Below are 25,589 nucleotides of genomic sequence, written 5' to 3'. Positions count from 1 at the left end.
TAACTTAAGGTATAAAAGAAACTTTGTGACTAAATCATGCTTCTAAAGTGCAATTCATTAAACTTTTAAAGATGGTATAAACTGCCAAGGCTACCGTAAGAATGAGTCCTAGCTTCTCATTTCCACCACAGCAGACCCCCTCTTATATCAGCACAGGTGTTTATGCAGCTGTGGTATAGCCCGCAGGGTAAAGCTCTAGAGAATTACATTTATTTGAAGTGAAGGATCTCAGTAGCCTTGTATGTATTTCTTACACAGAGAAACATCACCTACCAAAGAAACAAAATTACTTTGAAGGGGAAAATATGGCAAACATTTTTAAAAATGCCAGAGCTTTACAGTGCCAGTTGGAGTCTCATCTAAAACCAGTATATCTTGCCATTGACTTAATGATCTTTGAATTATGTTTGTAAGAGAAAGAATAAAAGAAAGAATCTACAATTTGAAAGGTACACAGATTAACTAGCTTTCAGTATTCACCTAAGTTCTATTCAATTACCTCCTTTTCACCATCAGCTCCAAAGACTTTAATTTTTCCATCATTTCATCTCTACTTTCTGAACATCTATGTACCAGCTTTCTGCTGGATCTGCTTGTCGAGGCTCCCTTTGTCTTCTCCTACAGCTATAATGAAATGTCTCACTCTTTTTCATGACCATCCTATGCATTACATAATTTCTCTTTTTTTTTCCCCACAGTGGCTATTTGACAACTACCTTTGTTTCATCTGTCTCTACCCTGCACTGAAAACTAAGCACATTCATAAATCTATGGTATTTTAAAAATCAGTGTCAAAATATACATATTAGTAAGATGGGGCTATCGCAATTGTTTAATAAGTATACATTCACAAAAGTCTGTTCCGTTCACTCCTCTTTTTTTTTTTCTTAACAAAAAGAAAAACAACAAAACAAAAAATCTAATCTTTTGCTACCTAGTACTAAGGCCAAGTTTCTTGTTTCACGCATTTATTTCCTTTCATGACAATGGAATCCTATGGCGTACAAAAGGTACCATAATTACTACAGTTAGTCACATTCTAAATAAGACTTTGACCAGGACATTGAAGTGCACGTCCTGCTCTTGCAAAACTGAAAGTACAAGAAAGATATTAAAAACTAGAAAAAAAAAAAAAAAGACTTTCAAGACTTGATTTGTAACTGGAGTACAGTAAACTATTTTTATATTTGCAATACAGAGAACCAGCTTCAGAGCTAGTTAAGTAAAAATACGTAACTACATGAAAATATTTGTTACTGGAGAATCAACATATTAAAAGAAAGCCAGGAAATATGCATTTTATGCTCTGAAAGGTTATTAAGAGCAGTTATATATCTTGCTTTTTGCCCTCATCTCAGCTTCAGCTTCCTCAGCCTTTTCCTTTTCCCTGCTGACAAAGTAGAAGGTAACTTAGGGAAACAGAATGGCTCGAACTTGTACCATCGCTTTCTATGCATAAAGCATCTGCTATCTGTTAGTAAACAGGAATTAAATAAAGGAGCCATTTACTTTTTACAAGACTGCCACAGACACATGAAGTTCTGTCCAGGTTTCTTCATTTGCTCCGCATGCTGACTTGCTGCGGTGTACGAAGGCGGCTGCAAATTGATCTGCTGGCCCTGTACTTGCACTGTTGGTATTGACGTTGCAGGTGTGCTCTGTAGAAAAGTTTAAAATACAGATTTAAACTGGGCATGCTACAAGGCATAACATACTGTTTACTGTCTGTTCAAAAACGTTTTATTCGGTACTTTAATCAACCACAGATTTTTGGATTTTAATACTTTGAACTCAGAATAAGTGTTAATATACATAACAGCAAAATAAGAAACAGATACACCCTCTGTAATATTTATGCAGATGTTTTTAGTATTCAAACTGCTGAATCTTACATCCAAATTCAAATGCAAATTATGAATATGGCATCATGGAAACCGCATAAAACTCAAGCGTGTTCATTGGAAGCATAAAAAAATTACCTTGGAAATACAGAGACTATATCACTTAACACTACTACACAGTAAAGTAACTTTTCACTTATATTATCTATATTAACACTAGTTAATGGAAAAAATAGGAAAAAAAACCCACACTGTTCTATGTTCAGAATTAAACAACAATTTCCATGAGCAGGACATGTATGTTGCTATGTATTTTGAATACCCTTTTTACATGCCAGTTGACATAAAGTAATATTGAAAGTTTCAAAGCCACTAGTCACTTCTGAAAACACCAAAGAGAGTCTCTAAAGTAATCCGGATAGTTTTCCTCGTATATAGAAATTATAACAAAGGAATTTCTCAAGGGCACTAGTGGAGCAAAGTTAGAATTGTTTTGCAAGGGCTTTATTTGTTCCTTAAAGAAAAAACTATGCAAACACAAGGGTTTGTATTATCATCAGCACAGGGAGCAGTCTGCTTTCCTATTTAACTGTAGAAGAAAATGTTGCTAAAAGAAGTGAAATGAACACCGATGCATCTAAAACTGCATTATGCTCTTTGATGAAACGGTTTTATACGCTACAGCTGAGGAATCCTTAACCTGTCTCATTAGCACCCGCTCTGCGTGACCCAGTTCTTAACAACAGGTTTAGAAGAACAATGTTGAATAAATGCTGTCAAAGACCATCAGGCTCAAGCTCTGACTTATGGCTTTCTCTGTATAACTCTGCAAACAACGTAATTCTTTAAGCTCTTGTACACCCAGCTAGCACACCTACCTTTAGGGGAAACTCCAAAAGCGCAGAGCTTTTTAACAGGTTGTATAACATGTACAGTGAAGTACAAACATTTCAGAAAGAAAACAGATATTCCCCCTCTCCCCTTGCAATAATTCAAGAAACTTATTTTAACAGTGAATAAAAATTCTCAAAAGTGATCTGAAAAGTTAAAAACAAAGCCAAAACATGCCCTTTTATTAGTTTCTGAAGAACAGAGACTGAATGATGGATTTCCCCATCTTGGAACACTGTGTATGTTAAAATACTGTCTCTCTTACTTTTTTCCGTGAATGCTCTCATCAGCCAGACACTTAGAAGGTTGCTGACAATAACAATAACACATTTTTGAATATATCACAGATCATACAAAATTCATAAAACGACCAAAAGGACAGCAAAAAAATAGAATAACTATAACCAAAACTGTAACACCCATGTCCAAGCATAACTCCTGATAAAAAATAAGGGAAAACTCAGCAAAACCCTAAAAGACAGTATAACGAGCACATGATGCCTGTGATCTGTGCATGTCTGTCAAAAGTTTCAAGAAAGTGTTCTGAGTCCATTAGTCAAATACAAACAGTTTTAAAACTCTGCAATGATTTTTACTTACTGCCTGGTTTTCACCTCTGTGCTCTTTTACAGACTGGCTAATGAATCTTCACAATGCATCTTTTAACACAGGTAAACACAAGGGGACCCTTTTAAAAACCAACATTTCTGTATTTTTTTTTTTTTAATGTGAAGCCAAAAGTAAAATTAGTGAGTATCAGCAATAGGGTTTGTTTTGCAACCTTCATTTGGCATCCTTGTAAGAACACAGTCTGATGGTCTTTTTGTGACTTTTTATCCCTATCTCCTGTTTAATAGATCAGGAATAATAATGATTTCTGTTTTCAACCTTTTTCCTCCATCCCTTTTCATCTATTCATTTATGTCATGCAAGATGCACTGGCAATGTTTAACTTTAGGTACAGTCTTCATCTTTCAAATATAAATACAATTTTATATTCCAAAAACATACCTAGGAACACTTGCTATGTACTACCTAATTTGTACTACTGCTAAGCAATGATTATGTACATTTCTTTACCTCTTTAACACACAAAACTTTGATAGACCTTCTGCTTCCCTCGTAAGTTCTTTCCAGGACAAGTAACCTTGAAAAAAAATTCCCAGTTTCCCCATGTCATCAAGATTTTCACAAAATTGCCTCCTCTAGGAAAAGCACTTAATAATTCTAGATTCCCTAAGAAATCAAATGCCCAGTACTCTAGCACACTTGAAAGAGTTCATAGCATTTTTTCATATTTAGATTAGATCCCTCCACAGTATGATTTGCAGTTGGGACAACTTAGCGTTTCTGCAAATCGGATCTCACTGGGACCCAGGACTGAAAGGTACCTCTTACATCCTATCTTTTTGCATAGCACACAAGCAGGTCATAAAACCCCTTTCATAAGCTGAGTGCCATCTTAAGGACTTGTAAGTCCTTATACAACGAGAATATAAAACACTTTTTTGTTTGTTTTGAGAAGTTCAATATTAGCAGACCAGAGTAGCTAAACATATGAGATGATCATAGCAAAAAACTTATTTTTATTCAGTGATTTCCTGTCTCGAAGGATCTAAGCTAATCTGCACTACAATGAAAATTAGTTCCACATAAACTGACCTCTCAGTAAGCCCGAGTTTTGAGAGGCATCTGTGGGTGCCCCAGAACACAGCACACTGTGTGACGAACTCACGCTAATACACTGCACAAAGAAATGACTTCAGCAGGAAAGATAACTGGACGCAGGGCATCCTGTAGCAACTTTTTTAGAATAAGCACAGAAACACCACTTTAACAACTTGATTCTTTGCCTTAATTCCAGTTTATTATGACAGCCCCTACAATAGCATGCCTGAATTTGATGATTTCTCGATTCCTGCATACATTCATTCCTTCATATGGGAGGCTTTCTCTTTCCCTGTTGCTGGTTGCTAGGGTCTTTACAGCAAGACCTTGATTCAAGGCTTGTCTCTATCCAGAATTAGCACACAGTGCAGGTACGCACATGCAAAATCTCAAATTTTGATGATGACAGTCAGGATTCCCACCATTTCATTAATCTCCATGCAACACTGGCTGAGTTATGCAGGTTGCTGCCCATCAGTGGTTTACCTCACAGAGGTAAAACCTGACTGACCGTATACGGAGGAAAGCAGAACAAAGAACTGCAGGCACTGTTGCATTATCTGTGGGCTATTTACCTGACCTGCAAATTAAGGATACCTCAAACACAGCCCCAGCTCTGGCCTGCATTACCTCATGTTCGGTGCTGCATAAAACACAGCTGTACTGCTTCCCAGGTCAATTTTGTTCTTACACGGAGACTACGTTACGCTTAGCGTGACTGGACATCCCAGGACCTAGATCAACTCTTTAGCACCATGTTTCTACTACCAGGAGCATATGGGGTACCAGAGCTGAAGGCAAGGTTCAGTATGGAGACATGGCAGCATCAGACCATAGCTAAGAAGCCCAGCCAGACTGCAGCTGCCTCTGGTGAGAGCCATCCACATCCCTACAACGCACTTCCCATCACAGCAGGTTCTGGCTCAGGCACAACTGCATTCCAGAGGAAGCTTTTTTCATTATCCAGCTACTGCAATTCCCATACAATAGAGAGCTGTGACCATATGCATAACACATTTTTTGGGATACAAAGTAAAAAAAAAAAAAAAAAGGGAGGAAAATGTGAAGCTATTTTTTTTTCCAATTACAGTATTCTCAGGCATTTCTTTAAGCATAGTTATTCCTTGTCTTCAGGACAAGATAAAAATGTCACTTTTGAACTGACCATATAAAAGACAGGAACACGATATCACCCTCACCACACCAGGAACTTATGCTATCAAAACAGAGAATGTGCATTAAAAAATAGTCTTCCACCTTGTTCCCTGGGCCACTGAAAACAGAACGTGCTGCAATGGACACAAATGTGATGGGCAGCCAAGGCTAACGAGGCTGGCTGTACTACTCAAAGCATTTTCCTCGAACTCCAGCACCGGTGCTGACTTTGGAGGCAGCTGTTTGGTCACTCACCCAACTCATTTGGGAGAAAATCCTTTGAACCATCTTTAAAGTATTATACATCTAAGCATACAAAGTAAAACAAATTTATGCAAAACCGATATAAAACATTTTAGCATTCTGAAGTATTGCAATACAATACTTAATACTCAATATCAAGCATAGTTTTAACACGCAGACTTCATTGTAGAAGGTACTAGAACAAATGATTCCATTGTCTGTATACAGATTAATGGATAATGCAAAGGTGCTTTTAGAGTGTTAAGCCTGCCAATTTGGTTTAAAAGGCTTACTTTGCCATCAGCAGGGGGAAAACATTGTATCCCCACATGATGAGGATTATGTTGTCGTATAGACTCATATGCAGTTTCAAAGCATTAGGCTTCATTTCTTCTCCCATGATTAGTATGTATAATACCTGTATGCAAATATGCTTAACTGCAGTAAACAGCTAATGAGTTACAAAAAAAAAATTTTAATACCACAGGATTTTGAATTCAGTATTACTGAAAAATTTGTATTTACCTTCTTCAAGGCAATAAATGTGTATCAAAAGGTAACTTAGAAGCTGAAAATGAATATAGCAGGATTTGAATGCAAGGACGGGGTCAGGTGGATGGGTAGGCATTAAAATAAATGTTCTTTTAGTATTGTTGTATTATTGAGGTTTAAGTCTTGCAACAGAGTGCTTCAGAAGTGAAGAGCAATAAAAGCACAGAGATTCTGTGTTTCAGTACTTCCAGCTGAGAAGCTCATTTGCTCCACGGCTAGGAATGAATTACACCTCCTGGGGCTACGCACCTGCTTTCTGGCGCATGGTAATTCTCAGCTCCCCAGTCAACAGGGAGCAGGAGCGAACAGTTAAGGCAATGCTTGCACAGTTTTAGCCACCTAAATGTCCACATAAGCATGTCTGAAGTGGGTGGCCTTAAGAGGAACAGGAGTGCGTGTTTTTATGAGGGGGTGACAGTGATGAGCAGGGAAGTGATTTCTTTAAAAGCCAGATAAGGCATTTTAAAACTGATTTGCTCACTTCTAGGAACTTGGCATGATATCAGAGCATTCCTCCAAAACACAAGCCAACTGGGACAAACCAATGTAGTTAAGTTTAACAGATGTTTTAGACAAGTCTGAAGAGGAGGAAGGGGGTGGGGAGGGAAACAAAAAAGAAGGGAAGCACAATTATGCGTTTCTTATTCTGTTTCACCCACGAGTCCAGCACAACGCCTCAGGAAAGTAATAATCCATAAACAGGGAGCACAGAAATAAAAGAAAGTCAAGAAAGTAAACTGCTAGCTCCATCTCCTCTCAGACTACATTTCGAGGGCTGACAAAATGCTTTTGACATAGCACAATTTTTTGTATAAAAATAATAAAAAAAAATCTTTAAAGTCAGTATATACATTCTTATCTTTCAGTGAGCTCTGCTGAGGTGAACAACATCTGATTAAGTCATGTAATATGAAACAACTACAGATTATTGTACACATAAAAGTATCTGTACTTGTCTAACCAGATTTAGATAGCACTACACAGGCTGTCCCATAAAGATCAAGTATATGATTTTTATCATTTTAGTAGTGCAGTTAAATCAACATTTCTTTTCTCCTCAGGCATATGTCATCAGCCCATTCCAAGGTACCAAATTATATTATGAAATACGCCTTCTCTTAACTTCTACGCTCGCTGCAGAATTACTTCACTCTCTCTTGCTTTCCACTGCTTTAATTTGCCCGTCCCCCCTCCTCCCCTGTGCTGCTCTGATGAACTCTTACTACTTCATTTCTCCACTCCTTCCAAATTCCGTTTGTCCTTCCTTAACTTTGGTTCAAATATCTTCCCTTGCTGCAGCTCACGACAACTTATCCTACTACCATTGCGTAAGCAATACTCTCCTCCCTTTTCTGTCCTCTAGATCTCCTTTTCCAGCCTTCCTCTTGTGCACAGTCTAATATTATTAGAAGTTTTCCTCCTCTTTCCCTTTCTCACTTCTCTGAAGTGCATGCTTTGTTTTAAAACAAAATGTTAAGATAGCAAAGAAACAGGAAACTACACACAATTAACTTCAGCAGCTATTTAATTTTGCCATAGCTACATCTATCCCTTCCATTCCTATCCCTCACCATTCTTCTCTGCTGTGCTGCATCTACAATAAAATTCACGCTGTGAAAAGGACCATGCTCCCTTATCTCTTCTGTAACATATCAAGTATATATCAGATACTGCATAGACAATAGAACCATGCAGACATCGTATTGAAAACAGTGTTTCTTAGTTGCTCTCTTTCAAAAGTCAGAGTCAAGGAAGCTGCTTACTGTTCAAGGTTCAAGGAAGAGGCTTAAAAAGGGAGGTGGAAAACAGGAGATGCCTGTATTTTGGATGACACTCCAACAGAAGTCATCCGTAGAACTTGCAGAGCTCAGGAGAATTAAGCTGTACCTGAGTACTTCTAGATGACTTCAACACACTCATAAAAGCAGACTCAAGACTGCAAATACTTAGTACCTGGCTTTCCAACAGGGTAATGGCTACTGCAGCTGCTCAGCACCTTTTTTTTTGGGGGGGGGAGGGGTTGGGGGTGGGAGAGCAGGCCTGTTTATACTCCCAGTTATTAATTTGAACGGAGTGTTAAACATCCTTACAAGTTTTAAGCCAAACTATGATGTCCACTATATCTGAACAGATTACTATAAAATGGGTTTTACTATCAGTTAGTGCTTAAGCATTACTGTAATAGGCATGATTAGTAAATAGCCACATGTAACGATCAGTGCCCTTAGCTAGCAAATTAAGATTGTTCGCCAAGATCAAAACTAATAAACTCCTTCTCCCACATTCCTGTAGTTCTAAAGAAAGCAAGGACATCCTACAGACAGGAGAATGAACTAAATTCCATGGAGCAGACATTAAACAAGAGTTACTTTGCTCTACAGACTTGTATTGAATGGCAGAGGCAGCTGGCAGCTTTTCTGTATGTTCAGGTAATGGAAAAATGCAGAAAATATTAATAATGGTGTCAAAAACCAAAGGTATCTTACCTATTTTAAAGAAATTGTTAGCAAAGAAAATGCTCATTAAAGAATGTTTGCTCTATTATCATGGTAGAACAGGTACTCTAATCCAAAGGAAAGAGTTAACTGTATTGCTCTCGCTCTTTTCCTCAAAAAAATCTGACAGTCTCTGTAGTACCTCTTTGAGACAAATCTGCTACTGCTCATCGGCCACATGTCCAGGGAATAGGTAACTAGAGATAATAATTATTCAGTTCCAGTCATTTTCTATTTCAGCCAAATCCCTAGGGAAGCTAATACAGAAATCCAAACTGTGAAATACCTTAGCACAATCACTGCAAAAAGCAAGGCATAGTTAGTACATTCAAGCTGCAGAGAACTGCAAAAAATTTGTAATTTATCTCCTGCATTCTTCCTGTGCTGTTAACAGATGTTTTCATTTTGGTCAAATGATTTCTAATAAGAACAAAGATAAATAATTATACCCCCCTCCCACCCTAAATCTCTCTCTCTCATAAACTCGCATATAAATCTGTGTGATCTGGCAGTGTAAAATAAAAAAAAAAAAACACACACACATACAACAAGAAAAAATTTAGCCCTGATTTCTGACAACCAGATCAAGGAAAAGTGTCAAAGAACTTTCAATAGAAACCTAACTTGCTACAGAAAAGGAAGTGCCACTAGCCATCACTTGTTGAATTTGAATTCTAGCTCTGTTCAAGTCCATAAAAACTACACATGCTTAAAAAAGAAGAAAAAATAGTCTTAACTCGAGGTCAAACACACTATACACACTCAGATTTCATTTCTTCTCTCCAGTCTGTCAGAACTCTACGACTGTCAAACCTACTACTCTATTCTGCTAAAATAAATTCTGGAGAACAGAACAATCTCAAACTTGATCATCTGCAGTTATTAAAACTCACTCTAGTATGATGGACATACTTCATTTCTAATAAAGTCTTAAGGAGTTACTAGTCTAAACAGGTAAAAAGAGCTTACCCAGGAAAAAAAGGCCCTCTCTAAGGTCTGTCAAACAAAATTAAATAAATTCTTATGGTGTTAATAAAACTACTACTATTTTGACAAAATCTACAAAACAATATTTTTTCCTGACTATAGTGAACTTGTGAAGCAATTACTATCGTTTCAAGATCATATTTAGGTGCAAGAACTTCAGCTCATTCTGGTAAGCCATATGTAGCTCTGGTGATTAACTCTAACTTAGGAAAAACAAAAAACCCCATACTCATCTATAATCAATAAAGATCAAGAATAAAATGAGAAACAATACTGACATATCTTTACAAGACAACTTGTAAAAAAATTTGCTTTCAGAATAAACTGTCAAAAAAAAGATTTCAGTAAACAAAAGTTCTTTCCTCACTGTGTATTAAGTTGCAACCTAAGTTAATCGCTCTGAACTATTTTAAATTCAACTGCTGTCACTGACATCACAAAAGCATGCAACATATCCACACTTAAGTTCATGAAAGGACAGAAACCATAATTTCACGAATATTTTAAATACTATGTAAGAGATAGAGTTTACATTTTCATACGCATTCATTTCACAGTATTAGTCATAATTTTTTTTTGGGGGGGGAATAAAAAGTACACTGCAACATACCTGTGTGACCATGCTTTGTATATACGTGGTTGGATGCTGCTGCTTTTGTTGAACAGCACTTTCTATTGCTACTTTCGCTACAGTGCTTGGATCCGCTCCAGCTGGCACGGCAACCATAGTTGCACTGCAACCAGCATTGTTAGGGTCACTGATTGTAACAATTCTAACTCCTACTTTATTTGGAATTCCTGGAACAGTTTCCCTGTCATTATCCTCCGCTGGCCTCTTTACAGTTTTGCATTCTGCTGTGCCATTAGTAGACCGAACTTCGGATGACAGGGTAGACTGGGACACTCTAGGTCCTGAGTGCGGAACTGCTATGATTTGATGCCCCTGTATAACAGAGGCTGTAGATTGTGGTGAGACAACTACACTTGGGCGTTGCTGAGGCACATCTGAATTCAAACTTGAAGCTAGAGGTCCATTAGGTAAATCAGTGTTGGTACCACTAAGTTGCTGGGTTAACAGTTTTGCAGCCTCCTGTGTACCGCTTACAACAGGTGAACTACTCAAAGTTAATACAGGCCCATTAGAAATTCTTTCCCCTTGATCACCTTTGGCAGTATCTTGCTGCGTGGCATCCAAATTCCCTTGTTGTTCCACTGAAGATATCTCACCATTTCCTACATGATTGGAAGTTTTGTGATTTGGAATGTTTTTGCTCAAATGAGAACCATCTCCTTTATCAAAATCACAGATTCCATTAACTAGGGGTTTCTTCAAATCACATTTAATTTCCTGTGCGTCCACTTGTTCAAAGTTCTGTTTTCCAGGAGCTCCGTTCTCACCCATTTCTAATGATGGCCCATTACTGACTTGTGAGCACTGATTGGCCTCATTCTGAGTTTTCCCTGAGTTAGAAGGAGGTAGACTGGAGTCACTATACTTTCTCCCATTTAAAAGACTTCCCACCTGCATTTCATTTTCTTTTGCATCCCCATTGCTGGTGTTTGCAGCTCCTCTTCGACAGGAAGGATTCTCCATAACTTCAATTTTACGTTCATGAATGTGTAAACCTGTTGCTTCCTTTGCTTCTTCCTCCTTTTGGCAAATTATTTTATCACCTTTGAATGGGGGAGCAGCAGTACACGGTGATTGTCCAGCTGAAGGTGCTTGAGTAGCTGGAAGTGTTTGCACCTGTAGCCCAACTCCTGTCTGTGTTCCACTCACTGCAATTCCTGCTGGAGCAATGATCTGAGTTGCATTTCCCTGACTCACAGTTGCAGTAGCAAAACTCGTATTTGGCACAACTGTTATCGTAACCTGGTTGCCAGAAGTCCCTTGGAAAATAGTTGCTGGGCTGTTTGAGATCAACTGGCCTGGCAATATCTGTAAGTTAGAAATGGGTACTGTTTGTACTGCCCCTTGGGGCTGGATTGCACTCTGGACCAGCTGAACATTTTGTTGTCCAACCAGCAGCTGCTGAGCTGGAGACTGTCCTTGAACTCCAAAACCTGATGCCTGGTTATTGGCCATCTGATAAACCACCTGAGGGCTAGGAGCTCTTGCATTGTTAGGTGGTGGAATCTGTGGAGCTGGGAGTATAAGCTTACCCCCTGGAGTTGAGGGGCCTCTTTTCGGAAGAAGCAGTTGTTTTATCAGACTAGATTCACCAGAGTTAGGCTGGCCAACTCCTGTACTAGCTTGTTGTGACTGAACTTGCATTTGTATTGGTTGTTGTTGTTGTACTTGTACCTGTACCTGCTGCTGCGATGATGCTGGTGAATGTTGCTGCTGCTGCTGTCTCTTTACAGAAAGCATCTGGCTGACAGTAGGAGGGGGTCCTTGTGACTGAGGAGTGGTAGATGAAGATGACATAACTGTAGGAACTTGATTATTTGTAACTGGACCTGGGGATGGTGAAGAAGATGGAGTAATGCTTGGTTGTCCAGTCAACTGGACAGTTTGACCAGCTGGAATAGAGGCTGGATTAGCAAGCACAATTTGATGAATGGCTGGTGCATATGTTTGACCTTGCTGAGCTGGCTGGCTTACAATCACTACGCTTTGTTGGGACGGCGGCGGTGGCTGCTGCTGTGGCTGCATTGGCTGTTGTACCACAGTAGGTGGACCTTGCTGAGATGGCAGAGGCTTTGGTGCAATATTCTGAAACCCTACCCTAGAAGTCTGTGGACTTTGGACACCTGCAATAGTCACCACCTGCCCAGCTGCTACTTGGAAATTCTGAACCGTGGTGGCAGAAACAATGTTGGATGCAGAGGTTGTGACATACTGCTGTGGTGCTATGATGACTGTATCTTGTTGCTGGTTACCAGCAGAGGACTGCTGAGATGAAGTTTGCCCAGGCTGTGATGATGTGGTGATTAGCTGTTGACCCTGTGAAACTGCTGAACTGCATGCTGGTATGTTTTGTACTCTGCCAAATATATGACCCTGAGGTACGGCTTGCTGAATTACTGTAACAGGAGTGCCTGAAGGTATCTGTCCTGGTACCACTGCATGCAGCGGAGACTGTTGTGGAATTACAGGTTGGTGGTGAAGCAACGTCTGAGAACTAACAACAGTAACAGACGGCTGTGGTCCTGTAGTGCTGTGACTTTGATTAGAAGCTTGCGGTGCTCCTCCTACAGCAATAGTAACAGGAACTGCAGACTGGGGAACAGAGCCCTGTATTACTGTGGCCTTCATTACTTCACAGGAAACTGGACCTTTACTCTGTATAACAGTCACTGGAGCATTTTGCTGCTGCTGTGTATGAACTGAAGGATTTTGTGGAATTCTAGAAACAGTCTGTGCCACAGTATGAACACCTTGAATCGGAAAAGACATCTGTGTTGCTGTCAAAGTTGAAGACTGGTTAATAGGGGTCCTCTGATAAGGATTTCCTACGCTTTGTGGCCCATGTGGGATTCCTGTTGACATAAACAAGGTAAAAGTTTAAATGTAAATATTATTTAAAACAGAATATAACAAATTAAAAAAGCCAGGGTTGGAATTTATAATTCTATATGAAGTAGTTTATCTTCTCAAACATACTGCATCTGAATTAATGATGGAGTAACACGTCCTGTCTGCTGACTGATAAGCATATATGAGTTAGATGTCAAATACTGGATAGCACGCAAGAACATACTCCAATACTCCCAAGGTCTTCCAACTATTTTTATCACTTTAAACTACTTTCAATAAATTTTGTTGCGATATTTACTTTCAGAACTAATGCAAAATAGTTGATATTTAATTAATTAAAAAAACCTGCTGGCGAAGGAGACGAAGATACATCAGGAATTGAATCAACCCGGACAACAGGCGTAGACGAAGTTGGTTGCTGCTGATAGTACATCTGAATGGGAAGTGGTATCGCTCTCCTTTTCACTCCTACCACATGTATATGTGCTTGACCGTTGTTATTTGGATCTTCTACTCTCTTCACTGTATGATTTGGAAAGACAGTTCTGCCAAACACAACATACATTTACGTTAATAAACACAATAATTCAATCCTCCTACTGTTTTTCTTTTAGTTTTAACGAACTCTGCTCTCATGGGCAGGGAGGGCAAACACATATCTTTTCGGTGATTGCACTAGTGCCTGCAGCTTTGCCATACAGCAGGATTCCCCAGAGCATCTGAGTATTTATCACTAAGGACTAATAGGTCTGCTATAACTCAGCCAAGTTCTTGTACAAGAAACATGAAAACTACAATACCTCCCAAAGCTACCTGGGAAAGAACAACAATGGCTATAAGCATAGATGGAACGCCAAGAAAGTTGCTGAAACAGAATGAAATCAGTTTCATTAAATGATATATTTGTTTCACTTAAAATTGCCAGACTGGATGTCTTTCAGACTCAGCACTGTAGATATTTTCTCAAAATCTGAAACTGTAGATTAGTATTGAGTACATACAATTGCTTCTTTATTGCTGCATAAACTTTTTGTCTTACCGCAGACATTTATAAAATCCAGTTGATGTTAGGATTCCACCTCGAGCTAATTTACTACAGGTAGAGAGGTATTCAGAGTACATTTCTGCTCGAGAGACTGAGCAATCAAGGTTCACCTCAAAATGTGCATTCAACCTGAAGATGGAAAAATAAACTATGAAGCAAGTACAGAGGTATACTTTTAAAAGAACTAAAACACTTATGTCTGCCTCGCAGAGAACTGAGAACCGATAACAATACGGAAAATGGCATTTTAATGTATTGTCTTGCCAAATGTTTATTCCATGCTTTGTACTTCTCCCTGCTTATGATTAAACATATAAGACCCTTAAAACATGTGCTCAGCGTTTTACAAGCAACATCTTATTTACATACATAATATGCAAAACGTACCCTACATTTATATGCATGTGTATTTTATTATACATTCAGAAACACGCAAACAAAAAAATAACGTTTTGATGACAGCTCTTCCCTGCAAGCGTTACACTTACTGCTCAATGACTCTGTTGTTTCAAAAGATAGACTCAATTGTCATTCTTCCTTCAAAAATTCCTATCAGAAGTTTACTCATCTTTTGTGTCAAAATCAAGATTTTGTTAACAGATCTGGTAACGCAGTCTTACTTTAAGATACACATAAAAAACAGAGAGAGAATAACAATCTTAATCCTCTGATTCTGACAGGGATGGGGAGGAGGGAGGGAAGGGACTGGGATTCTAAGAGAGCACACACATGCGTGCGCATGCACGCACCCACCCACCATTCCTGGAGTCACACGCTACACAGACATAAAATCCTTGTACAACCTATTCTGCCTTACGTTAAATATCCAGGGAGATAAGATATTTGCATCTCGTACAGAATCTCCACAAACGCACAGAACTTCCAATCCCCAACCAGAAAGCTGTGACAAAGGAAGCAGTTTTCTATCTGTTTACTTCTTTGAGATCCACTATTCCAGCCCAGAGACATATGAACAGCAGCTCTTCCTTAGCAGCAGAGATACATAAAAACTCCCCACACAGTGCTCAAGTACCCGTCCCAGCACACAGGCTCAGAGAGAACAAAAGTCTTAAATTGCCAGTATTCAACATATTGAGCTGAAAGTTTGGAAAAATTACACCGAATGCCCCTTTGTAGAGTCCTAGAATCCCAATATAAATAGATGTTTTTAAAGAGAAAAAGCAAATGATTAGATTATTTAAATTTTGTTCTCTCACAACCAGTAAAAAAAAATAAATAAATACCATTTCTTCCGCAGCTTAGTTACAATTTTATTATTACAAAAATTGAGATCATATCATACAACAGAAAGTCTAGGTGTTAATTAATTTGGCATACCCAGCTGGATAGCCATTTGTCTGATATGTCATATTAGGCTGACACACTATCACTGGTTCAACAAACACAAGAGAAGATATTCAGGACTTACACTGGTGACTTGGAATTGGTGATTAGCACTGTCACATTTGCTTACCTTACAAGAGGAATCTTATTCAGGCTAAGCTGGCTTATAACACATGCAGAAAGGTCAGTTTAAATACCTTGTCCTTCTGCTGCTTTCAAGAGATAGTAACTTTTCTAAATTCTACTGTTACAATTTACTCCTTTTCAATTTCTCTCAATAGGAAGCAATGGCTAAAACATATTATGAAAATTTACATGAGTGTAAGACTCTCCATGTCTGCACTGGTGGAAATGCCAGGGGCTATTTCTATGGTCTCAAATCAAAAAATGGTTCTTTTCTGATTATTTTTCATTGACTTATATCAATCTAAGACTAACTGTAAGAAAATTAAAGTACAAAATCGTAGCACTCAGCACAGAGAGCTGGAGAAGCATGCTGTACACAGAATCAGAAACAAACCAAATGCTCCAAGTGTTCCTCATATTACGTTAAAGGGTTTGTTTCGTTATGTTCATCATTTCACAGTGCTGCACAGTTGCAGCACAGTAAATGCCCATTGTTATTTTTACAGTCAACACTTCTATTTTACACTTTCTACAGAGTGTAAAATTTACCTTGTCTCAAACTTTGCTGCTGTAAGCTAGATGTCTAGTTCTCTCTATAGTCAATTGAGAAAAGGTGGCACCAGAAGGTAGTTCATAACTCATTTTATCATAGGCTAGGCAGGTGAAGGTAATTCATCTTACTATAGGGGAATCTTTCCCTTCATTAACTGAAAAGCCGAGAAAACCAACTTGGGCTAAACAGCAACTCGCAGATGGCTAAATTCAACTGCAGTGACTCCATGTATCCCTGTATAAATATCTAAATATGAAACTTTTCATAGTCTGGAGCAGTAAAGGCGGAAGTGTCCATCACAAACTGATTAATATAAATATTTAGAATGTGAGTAGATTTACGTAAGCCAAATCTATCTAGTTCAGAAAGATCACACTCAGTCCACACGAGAAACACAGGCAGAACGGTTCTCCTCTAAACATCTGACAAGTAATCAACATTATTACTGAAAACACGAAAGCAAGTGAATTTGAAGGGGAGAAGCTTTATTTAACCTACTCCTAACTTGCCTGAAACTCACAATGGTCAGACCACAGTTTTGCAGGGCCCTAGCTTCATAATTTGAGAATTACTTTCATATTGGTGCAATAATATAGGGATATATTACCAGATAAAAAGACTGATTAAGCAGATAATGGCTGCTTCACAATTCTAAGGAAAAAAAAATATCAAGATTAGCGTTAAAAATCAATTTAAATTCTATTCTAAGAGAGAAAACAACTAATTTAAACTATCAACTGTCAAAGGGTGAACGTTCTGGTTGAGTTTTTCTTTCATACTTCTTCAAAGCAATGACAGAATGGTTTTACTTTATACTTCTGAGAAAAATGAATCTAATAGTGAACAGAAGGAAGCTAGACAGTTTTGTCTGATGCATGAATACAGGCATTTTCTTTGTTTTTCTTCTTCGTTAAAGTATCTGAGTGGAACTACACACTTACCACTGACATGCAAATTTCTCGCTGTCTATTTCTACTATTCCTGGTGGTGGAGCAACATGCGGCGCTGCCCTAGAGGCTGTGGAGAAGGAACAAAACAAAACAAACAAACAACCTTGCTGAAATAACTATTTTTCTCCCAAATGGAGCACTTCAAAGCCATGGCTTTCACTGGTACAGTTTCTCCTGTTTTTGTAAACAAGAGTACATCCAACTAAGGCAAGTCACAGAGGTGCACTAAGCAGACTACAGATTTGCACCAAAATTCATCAAAATGAAGCTGGTCAGGCCAAAGCCAGGGCCACCACTTAAGTGTAATGTAAAGTGAGCACTTATCGTACGACAGCTTCTCAGTTGATCTCAGTAATAACTCTAAGGCTATCAAACTGAAGATGACTAAGAGTGGCAGAGTTCTGCCAGAACAGGCACAAGGACATAGTAATTATGTTTCCAATTCATAAGTGGAAACGGTATACTGTAAAGATTTTTGTTGTGATGTCACATAAGTTCCTTAGCTTCGCTCTCATTAAGCCCCTTATTCACATTCTTTTCCAGTCGCCTTCGCTGTGATTTCTGCACATTCCAGAAGTACACTTAGACACAAAAACTAGCATCTGTCGTAATGTTTCTTTCTCCCTTTTTCCTCAGAATGTTCCATCTTGTGTGCGCTTGCTGTATATTGCTATGAACTTTCTATTAGTAAAGAGAGAATGAGGTGCATACGCACCCTTGACCAATAATAGTTAATCGTGCCATCATCTTCAAAAGGACACGTATTTTAACTAAAATAAAATTGCAGAAATTAATCATTAACATTGAATTTGCACATGAGATGAATTAAGATAGCACTTTTTTTCCCTAAGCTTTAAGGGACAGAGTTAAAACTTCGTTCACATCACAGTGAAGAGGTTTAGAGAAATGATTCAGTATGCATTTCTTGTTTCTGCAGTTCTATTATACGTTATTATGTTACTGCTCAATATTATTCTGTATAAAGAGCAATATAAAATAAATCTCTAATTCTCTGTAGATCAGGGAAACAATCTAGAATGGATTCTTTTTGCTTCCAATTGAACAAGTTAAAATTAAAAACATATATAACTACCAGACAATTCTCAGATTAAAATAATCTTAATATTTTTCAGTTGTTAAGGTCATTTCACTATAGTTTTGGAATAACAAATAATATATTTCTTTTGTGAATAAATGTCAGTAAAAAAAAACCTATATTATGTATAACACTATACTTATATTTATGTAGATTAATCAGAAATCCACTGAGGCCAAAAAAAAAAAAAATCTGTAGACAAATATCTTCTCTTGCAATGACACTAACCTGGGACAGCTGTTGCATGGGCCTGTGAGGAACCATGCTCCATTACTTGTGGTCTGACATCAGGTACTCCTTGCTGGTTAACACTCTGATGTTCAATGAGTTTTACAGCAGTAAGTGCATCAGCTCCAAACATCTGGATGTCCATAGAAACCAGACATACTAATGTATCTAAAGTATTAAATGTAAAACCGACAATGACATTAGGACAAACAAATGAATGCTACTAGGACATACTGATTTCCTTTAAAATTAGCATGTATGGGGGGGGTGGTGGGAGGGGGGAAGCCTCTGCATGCTTCTGGAGATCTGTGCATAACTTTTTCACGGCATAAAAAAATACTTCAAAATTTTAGCTTCATTAGTTATTAACACCATCAGTTTCTTGACGAAACAGTTAATTAGTAAAACTTTGTACTATAACTTCCATCCCTACATTGCACACAAACATACAAGCCACATATTTTAACTGCTGAACATGACATATTCTTAAATCTTTTTTCCTACACAAGCGAGCATAACAGATTTTGTCTTGCTTCTCCCTTACCTATGCTCTTTTCGACTTTAGCAATCTTTGTGCAGGCCACTTCTCCCATTTCTGTGAGCATATATAGCACCTCCAGTGCTGAGATTACAAGCAGCACATCTGGTAGTGTGAGATGACAAATGATCTCTTTGTAGGATTCTTGATCCACATATTCACAAATTAAGACACCATTATCTTCAGCCTTACAAAGATTCGCCAAGATTTCCATGCCTGAAAAATGAATAAAAAATAGTTTAACAGCAATAATTACTGTTCTAACACAACAACACAAGAATAGCTCAAGACCTTACCTCTCATTTTTAAAAATCTATCCCTTGACATTAGGCATTTTGTAACAGTGTGGAACATTAGATGAGTAGTTTTGAAATCAACAGGATCCAAAAGAAGCTGATAGGAAAGAAAAAAAATTATTTAAGCTATGTCTAAGACTAAGCATACAGTGATAATGGCTCAAATCCTTAGATTTGCAAATCAAAATACAACATTCAAAACTCTTTACACGCAGCACATGTAAAAGACACTGCTGTACTTCTGTTCCCAAAAACAGAACCTTGCAATTTAAAGTAGCTAGCACTTTTTTAGCCCTCCCTCTTCCTTTTCTGCTCTGAAGTAGTGGGCAAACTTTAATTATACTTTCTAGTGTTTAGAACAAGGAAAATAACTTTATTCCTAGGCAGTCAACAGCATACATGAATACAGTGTACTATCCAAAGTACAGAACTTGAATAAGAACAACATTCCTTCCAAAAGACTATCGCAATTGTTCATCCTGCTTCTGTGGGACATCTAATACAATAGGCTTCTGGTTCTTGACCAGAGCTCTCAGATATTATAATAATATCTAAGATTTCTCTCTTATCCAAGAAGAGTTGGACACATGGCAAAAAAGGCATCCTTTTCAGATATTTAGCAGTGTACTAATGCTGCAAGTCTCATTGTCCTATCTTAAATGTACCTGTTATATCTTAAAATATAAGGAATAGTTGTGCATATCTGCCTGCAAATCTGTACAATTTGTCTGTACAATGATCTCAAATAGACTGACTGGTATATTTTATTACATTCAAATCTCTTTGAAGAGAAAAAGATGCCTCACATGATACAGACCCAGTGGTGTGTGCCTAGCACATTGGTGCCTGCTACCCATGACATAAAACCCTCTGCCACCCCTTCCTCAAACATAATGTTTTGAGATTATAATTAAAGTATAAAACAAAGAATTTTGTGTACAGTCTACAGGAATTTAGCTACATTCCCTTCTTCTATCTGGGAAAATTAACTGAAAATTATGTGGTGTGAGGGATCTTACATCTCCCTATACAAGCAGTCTTCTCCATGCAATTTTATTTAAGCAAACTGACACATACTTTATGTATATACTATACATACTTTATGTTTGGCCTTGCATATTCATCTTCTAACTACTATTTACAAATCCAGAGAAGAATTTATTTACTGCTGCTTCCAGTGATCTCAAGGAAAAAAAGTAATTCATTTAATTAATATTAAAGTAATGCCTTCATCAAATGATACTCTTTAATTGCTCTGTTTTGAAGCACATACCTCTGCTGCAATATTTCCTAGTGTGTCAAGCCCCAATTGCCGTAGAGAAATAAAATGACTATGAGCAGAGAGTAGCAGGAACCGAAGACAGGTACGATTAGCTGCCAAAAGTTTAACATTTCCCTCTTCAAAAGAAAGATTACGTAAAATCACTGCGATTTGAAGTACCCGCTGCCCTTCAATATCATTAATGCCCAGCTTGCGAGGTGGATGAAATAAGGACTCCCAAATCCATTCTTCTGACGGAGTTTCTACAAAATAAGTAAGCAAGCAAATAAAATCAGTTCTTTCTTTTCTGCATTTACCAACATGTATCTAATAAGTTTAGTCAAGATGTCTCACCTTGAGATTTGCTTCTGTCAGAAATGAGGTCACGTACTTCAGTATCCTCAACAATATCCTTCCAAAACTAAAGAACGAACAGAAAATATACTTCATTTATAGAGGATGATATTTCTTTAAATAATAATTGTTTATTTACTTCCATTACTTTAAAATATTTATCAATGGAAAAGGAACAGCGCTTTAAGAGTTCCCTGATATCCTAGTTCTTAATTTATCCAATAACAACAGTTTTTTCATTCACAGGATGATATCCCAGACGTTCAGTATATTATATTAAGAAACGCTTCCTTCCAAGTCCCAGAAGTATACATTCATGAACAATCAACGCTACCCTAGAACTGCTTCTTTGCTGAAGCAACTTATTGAAACTATGCGGACAGGCTATCACAGAAAATTAGAAATATAGAGGTAATAAGGTGGAAAAAAAGTACAGTTCATCTTCCTTCCCTCTCTATAAGCAATGAACTCCTAAGGCAGAAGGTAACTTCTTCTCTCTGTTTCAGTAAATATTAGCTCCTGCTAGCAGTACAAGTAGATTTCTGATCTGGAGAGATTTTTTTTTAAGCTTCTGCTATGTTTCACACACCATCATAAATCAACAAAACAACAGAAACAACAAGAATCATCATCAAAAACCTTTATAAATACAAACAAAACAATGTTTCACCAGGCTGGATTTCAATTTATTTTAAAACTATACGTCCTGATCTGCAAATCCTTGCTATTTGGCTATTCCTGTTGAAACTAGAATTAATTAAGGGATCAATATTCACACGATCAGGCTTGAAAACTAATACAAAATTATACGTTCCTTTGACTCACTACTGAAATACATCCACTCGTTGGGCTATGATCACAAAATAAAACCATAAGCAAATCTGGATAAAAAGGAAATGATGGTACAACCTACTGAACAGCAGGAGAAAATTTTGTAATGCTAATGTAATTACTAAATTACAGTGCTGATACCAAGCTTGTCACTATTATTTTCTTGAAAAATAGAATACTACAGATTTTCCGAATTGCAAGGTCAGCAAGGAAAAGGAATCTTATTTTCCACTACAGTGCTTCCAAATGACACACAAATGCTGATTAGTAAAGAGGATTGCTTGCACAGAAAGAAGGATTATTACCTCTCAGAGCAAAGACAAAAACTGCTAGATAAAAGTCTAACTTTCTACTTTTTTTCTAAATAATACTGAGGCTACCAAGGAAACTACAGAAGACCAAGGCATGCAGATAAAATTTGCAAAATGCACTTCACTTGAGCTGCCTCTCTTTTTAGAGAAGGAGACTGAGACATTTAAGGATGAGGTTTCAGTCATGATTTAAATAAGCATACAAAACTATACTGTCTGGAAATTTATTAGTCAGTACACACTGACTTCCCTTTATGATGTGTCCTTTTGTGAAAGCAATGAAGATAGTAAGCCTTCACATTTCACTCCTACTTAAAAAAGGAAAATCCTGGAGGCTTTCAAAGATTACCTGTTTAGTCAGTTAAAGATTTTAGAAATGTGATTATTGAGCAGAGATACTTAAAGTCTTCAACTTCAATCTGAATCCCTTTGGAAGAGGCAGAAGTCAATTACAATGCAACGTTAAAACTGCTGCCACAGTTAATTGTTAAAAATCACGTCATCACATTTTGTTAGTCAAGTCCTTCACTAATATGCTTTTGGCCTTTTAATATTTAAGTTTATAGTCCAAAATGAAACATCTAAAAATCTCTCGCAAAAAAAGTCATAAAAAAATTTTTCCATCTAGAAGGAAATCATCCTGAACGCATTCTCAATAGGATGGAAAAATGAGGATTTAAGTTTTTTGCAGATGAAGACGTTGCAGGTAGTACTGAAGAGAAAGGCTCACAACATCTACTGGCTAAAGAAGAAAACAGAAATATATTGTCAGAAAACTGCACCTCTCACCTAAAACTCTCAGAATAAACAGACCCAGTCTAGTTGCTTGAACAACTGAGGAACTGCCCTCTCCCCTTCCTAAAGGGGCAGTCTGTCAAACAATTCTAGCTGTCAAGTCAAATGAAACTCTCTTCTTCAGAAGAGAACAGAACAAGGATCCTTCCTAGAAACTAAAATGAGAGAGATGCAAAGGCACCAAGACAGGTTACTTACACTTAAAGGTTATTTTTCAAAATTGTTCTCTATTCACGCTGAAAGCATAAAATTCTAACCACTCAGACTAGAACTTTTGCAGGATTACCAGGCACATAACCACAAGCCCTGTTGCCTACATCAAGCACACTGGAGTAGCATGCATGTCCCATACCCTCAGCTCCTCTCAATCCTAGATATCTGAAAAATCTCTTACAACTCAGGAAGAGAATCTGGAAGCTAGGCTGTGAACTAGTACACAGATACACCTTCAAAAAGAACAGTTAAAACAAAAATACATACATATAATTTTCTCTCTCTTCAAGTGTTTACCTCTACACACGGTGACGAGGCTTATCATGAGAACTGTTTTACCTGAAGGAGTCTTCCAGAGTTTTTAGCTGGCTAAAAACTATAGGTTTGCATTCTCAAAGAGAGCATCAGTTCTAGGTGTTTCAGCAACTGTGAAATGCCTACTGGAGTTGCAAATTTGGGCCTTCTGTGAACTCTTGGCAGATCTTAAGATTCAAGACATTCTACAAAAGGCTGAGTGGTATCACTTGAACCCTAGTCCAGAGGAAGCTGCAGCTTAGCTATTTCATACTTGGTTATTGCACAGTCTGCTATCTCATGAGAAAGTCTCTTAGCAGAAAGAACCTGGGAATAGACCCTAACAGAAAGAAAAAGCCTTAATTAACCCTTTCAGATTCTTGATCCACTAGAGACAGAAGAGCCTGAGAACATGCAGAATCGAACCAGATGTATAGCCATATACACCTTGACATTGTAAGTGGACAGACCATTTCTTCTTCACTCTAGTCATTCACCCCAACAGGTGGGAAGGCTTGTTTCTACAGAGGATACAGAAAATAATTAAACTGCTTCAGCCACACTAACAAAATCCCAACAACCTTGTGAATGATTTAACAGAGAGAACGTTGAAGGAAATGCTCTCGTGACCACATTAGGGGGAGGAAAAAAAAAGTCAGAAATAAGTTCATCCTTGGTTCTAGAGATAGTCTGGCTCTGGATTAGGAGAACACTAATCCATATTAGGATTTCCTCCGCTTTGGGGGGGAGGGGCCGGGGGAAATCTCAGAAGATATTATCCTACATCTTCCATTCAACAAGCCAATAACTTAAAGAGCTTATCAGGAGTGTGTTCCAGCTGTCAACCAAGCAGGCCAGCCACAGACTAGTGCATGTGGTACTTAACACATCTGTTTTAGAGATGGGCTGTGAACTACAGAGGTGACAGCATTTCCCATGACTCCTTGTTGTCATAAATATGTTGCAAAACAATTCTAAACGTACAGATGGAAGCCTGATATGCTTTCGTCACTCTCCTGAGCTCCAACCCCTCTAAAAATTTGACCACAGATGGCTGAGGTGAGTTCCTACCTAAGAAAAGAGGCATCTGTCCCCAATGAATGTGGAAGGTGGAACACCATTCCATTTGTTTCCCAGAAGCTATATATTGGTAGGCACCATTACACAAGAGAGTCTCAGAAGAATTCCTCCCTCAAAAGTGTTACTGTTCTGTTCAGACATTGACAAACAGTTTGGAGCAATGACCGCATATGCTGTAGGTACTGTTTTATATAAGGAATTATGAAAGTGTAGTGAATCAATCCCATGAGTGAAACAAAGTCTCACTCAAATCATCAGATATAAAACCAAGTTGTCCAAATATTTCAACCACTGCATTTTTTGAGAGAGGGGCTATGGCAGGAACTTATTTCATCTGATGCAACTTTCACTAAGACAGAGAAATTTATGAAACCCAAAGTAAATTCCAGGACATTTAAGACCTCTTGAGGAAGGGAAAATAAGAGAGAAAAAAAGAAGTCCTTCATAAGTCTTTCATGAAGGCAAATTGTACTTTTTATTTCTGAACTGGAATTATGAAGCTCCTTAATTACAAAGACCCTTACAACATAGTAGGGAAAAAGATCCAACAAACAAGCTGCAGCACCATGTTCTGAAAGTGATTCTCTGCGATTCTGGCGAAGTATAGATCTCCATGTCTCAGACAAATTGTCACGTTAGAAACAAGTGTCCCGCTGGCAAACGATCAAAGTAACAACTCTTCCAAAGCACGAGGATTACCTGCAGTGATCACCATCTTGAACTCCTATATAAAGGTGTTCAGGCTTCTTCAGGTCGGAATTAATTCGCAGTTTCTATTCCTTTTCTTTACTAGGAAAAAGCTGGCCTAAATCACTTTCTTTTATGGATGTAAGCGGACTGGTTTGATTGCTCTCAGTCCACTCAACAGTGGTTTCCTGCCTAAGCAGGAAAGATCCCTAAAGTGATGGGGAGGACAGACAACAGAAGTTAGATATGATGAAGTGAAAAACAGAATTAAATA

At 38.0% G+C, this 25,589-nt stretch overlaps 1 protein-coding gene across 1 annotated transcript in view; it reads right to left on the bottom strand.

The window, feature by feature from the left end:
* Positions 1-25,589, bottom strand: part of ARID2 (AT-rich interaction domain 2) — a 109,275-nt gene that overhangs the window by 13,095 nt on the left and 70,591 nt on the right. Inside the window, exons 7-16 of the mRNA XM_068933922.1 lie at positions 21,105-21,171; positions 20,763-21,013; positions 19,490-19,586; positions 19,200-19,409; positions 18,656-18,823; positions 17,323-17,398; positions 14,353-14,487; positions 13,659-13,858; positions 10,443-13,315; positions 1,510-1,658 (exon numbers count right to left, since the gene is read on the bottom strand). Of these exons, the coding sequence (XP_068790023.1) occupies positions 1,510-1,658; positions 10,443-13,315; positions 13,659-13,858; positions 14,353-14,487; positions 17,323-17,398; positions 18,656-18,823; positions 19,200-19,409; positions 19,490-19,586; positions 20,763-21,013; positions 21,105-21,171 (4,226 nt within the window). The remainder of the gene's footprint in view (positions 1-1,509; positions 1,659-10,442; positions 13,316-13,658; positions 13,859-14,352; positions 14,488-17,322; positions 17,399-18,655; positions 18,824-19,199; positions 19,410-19,489; positions 19,587-20,762; positions 21,014-21,104; positions 21,172-25,589) is intronic.

This window comes from Struthio camelus, chromosome 1, assembly GCF_040807025.1.
Source record: "Struthio camelus isolate bStrCam1 chromosome 1, bStrCam1.hap1, whole genome shotgun sequence".
In the NCBI taxonomy this organism is placed as follows: Eukaryota; Metazoa; Chordata; class Aves; order Struthioniformes; family Struthionidae; genus Struthio; species Struthio camelus.
Note: the sequence above shows the minus strand (reverse complement) of the source record. Positions and strands in the feature narration are given on the sequence as shown.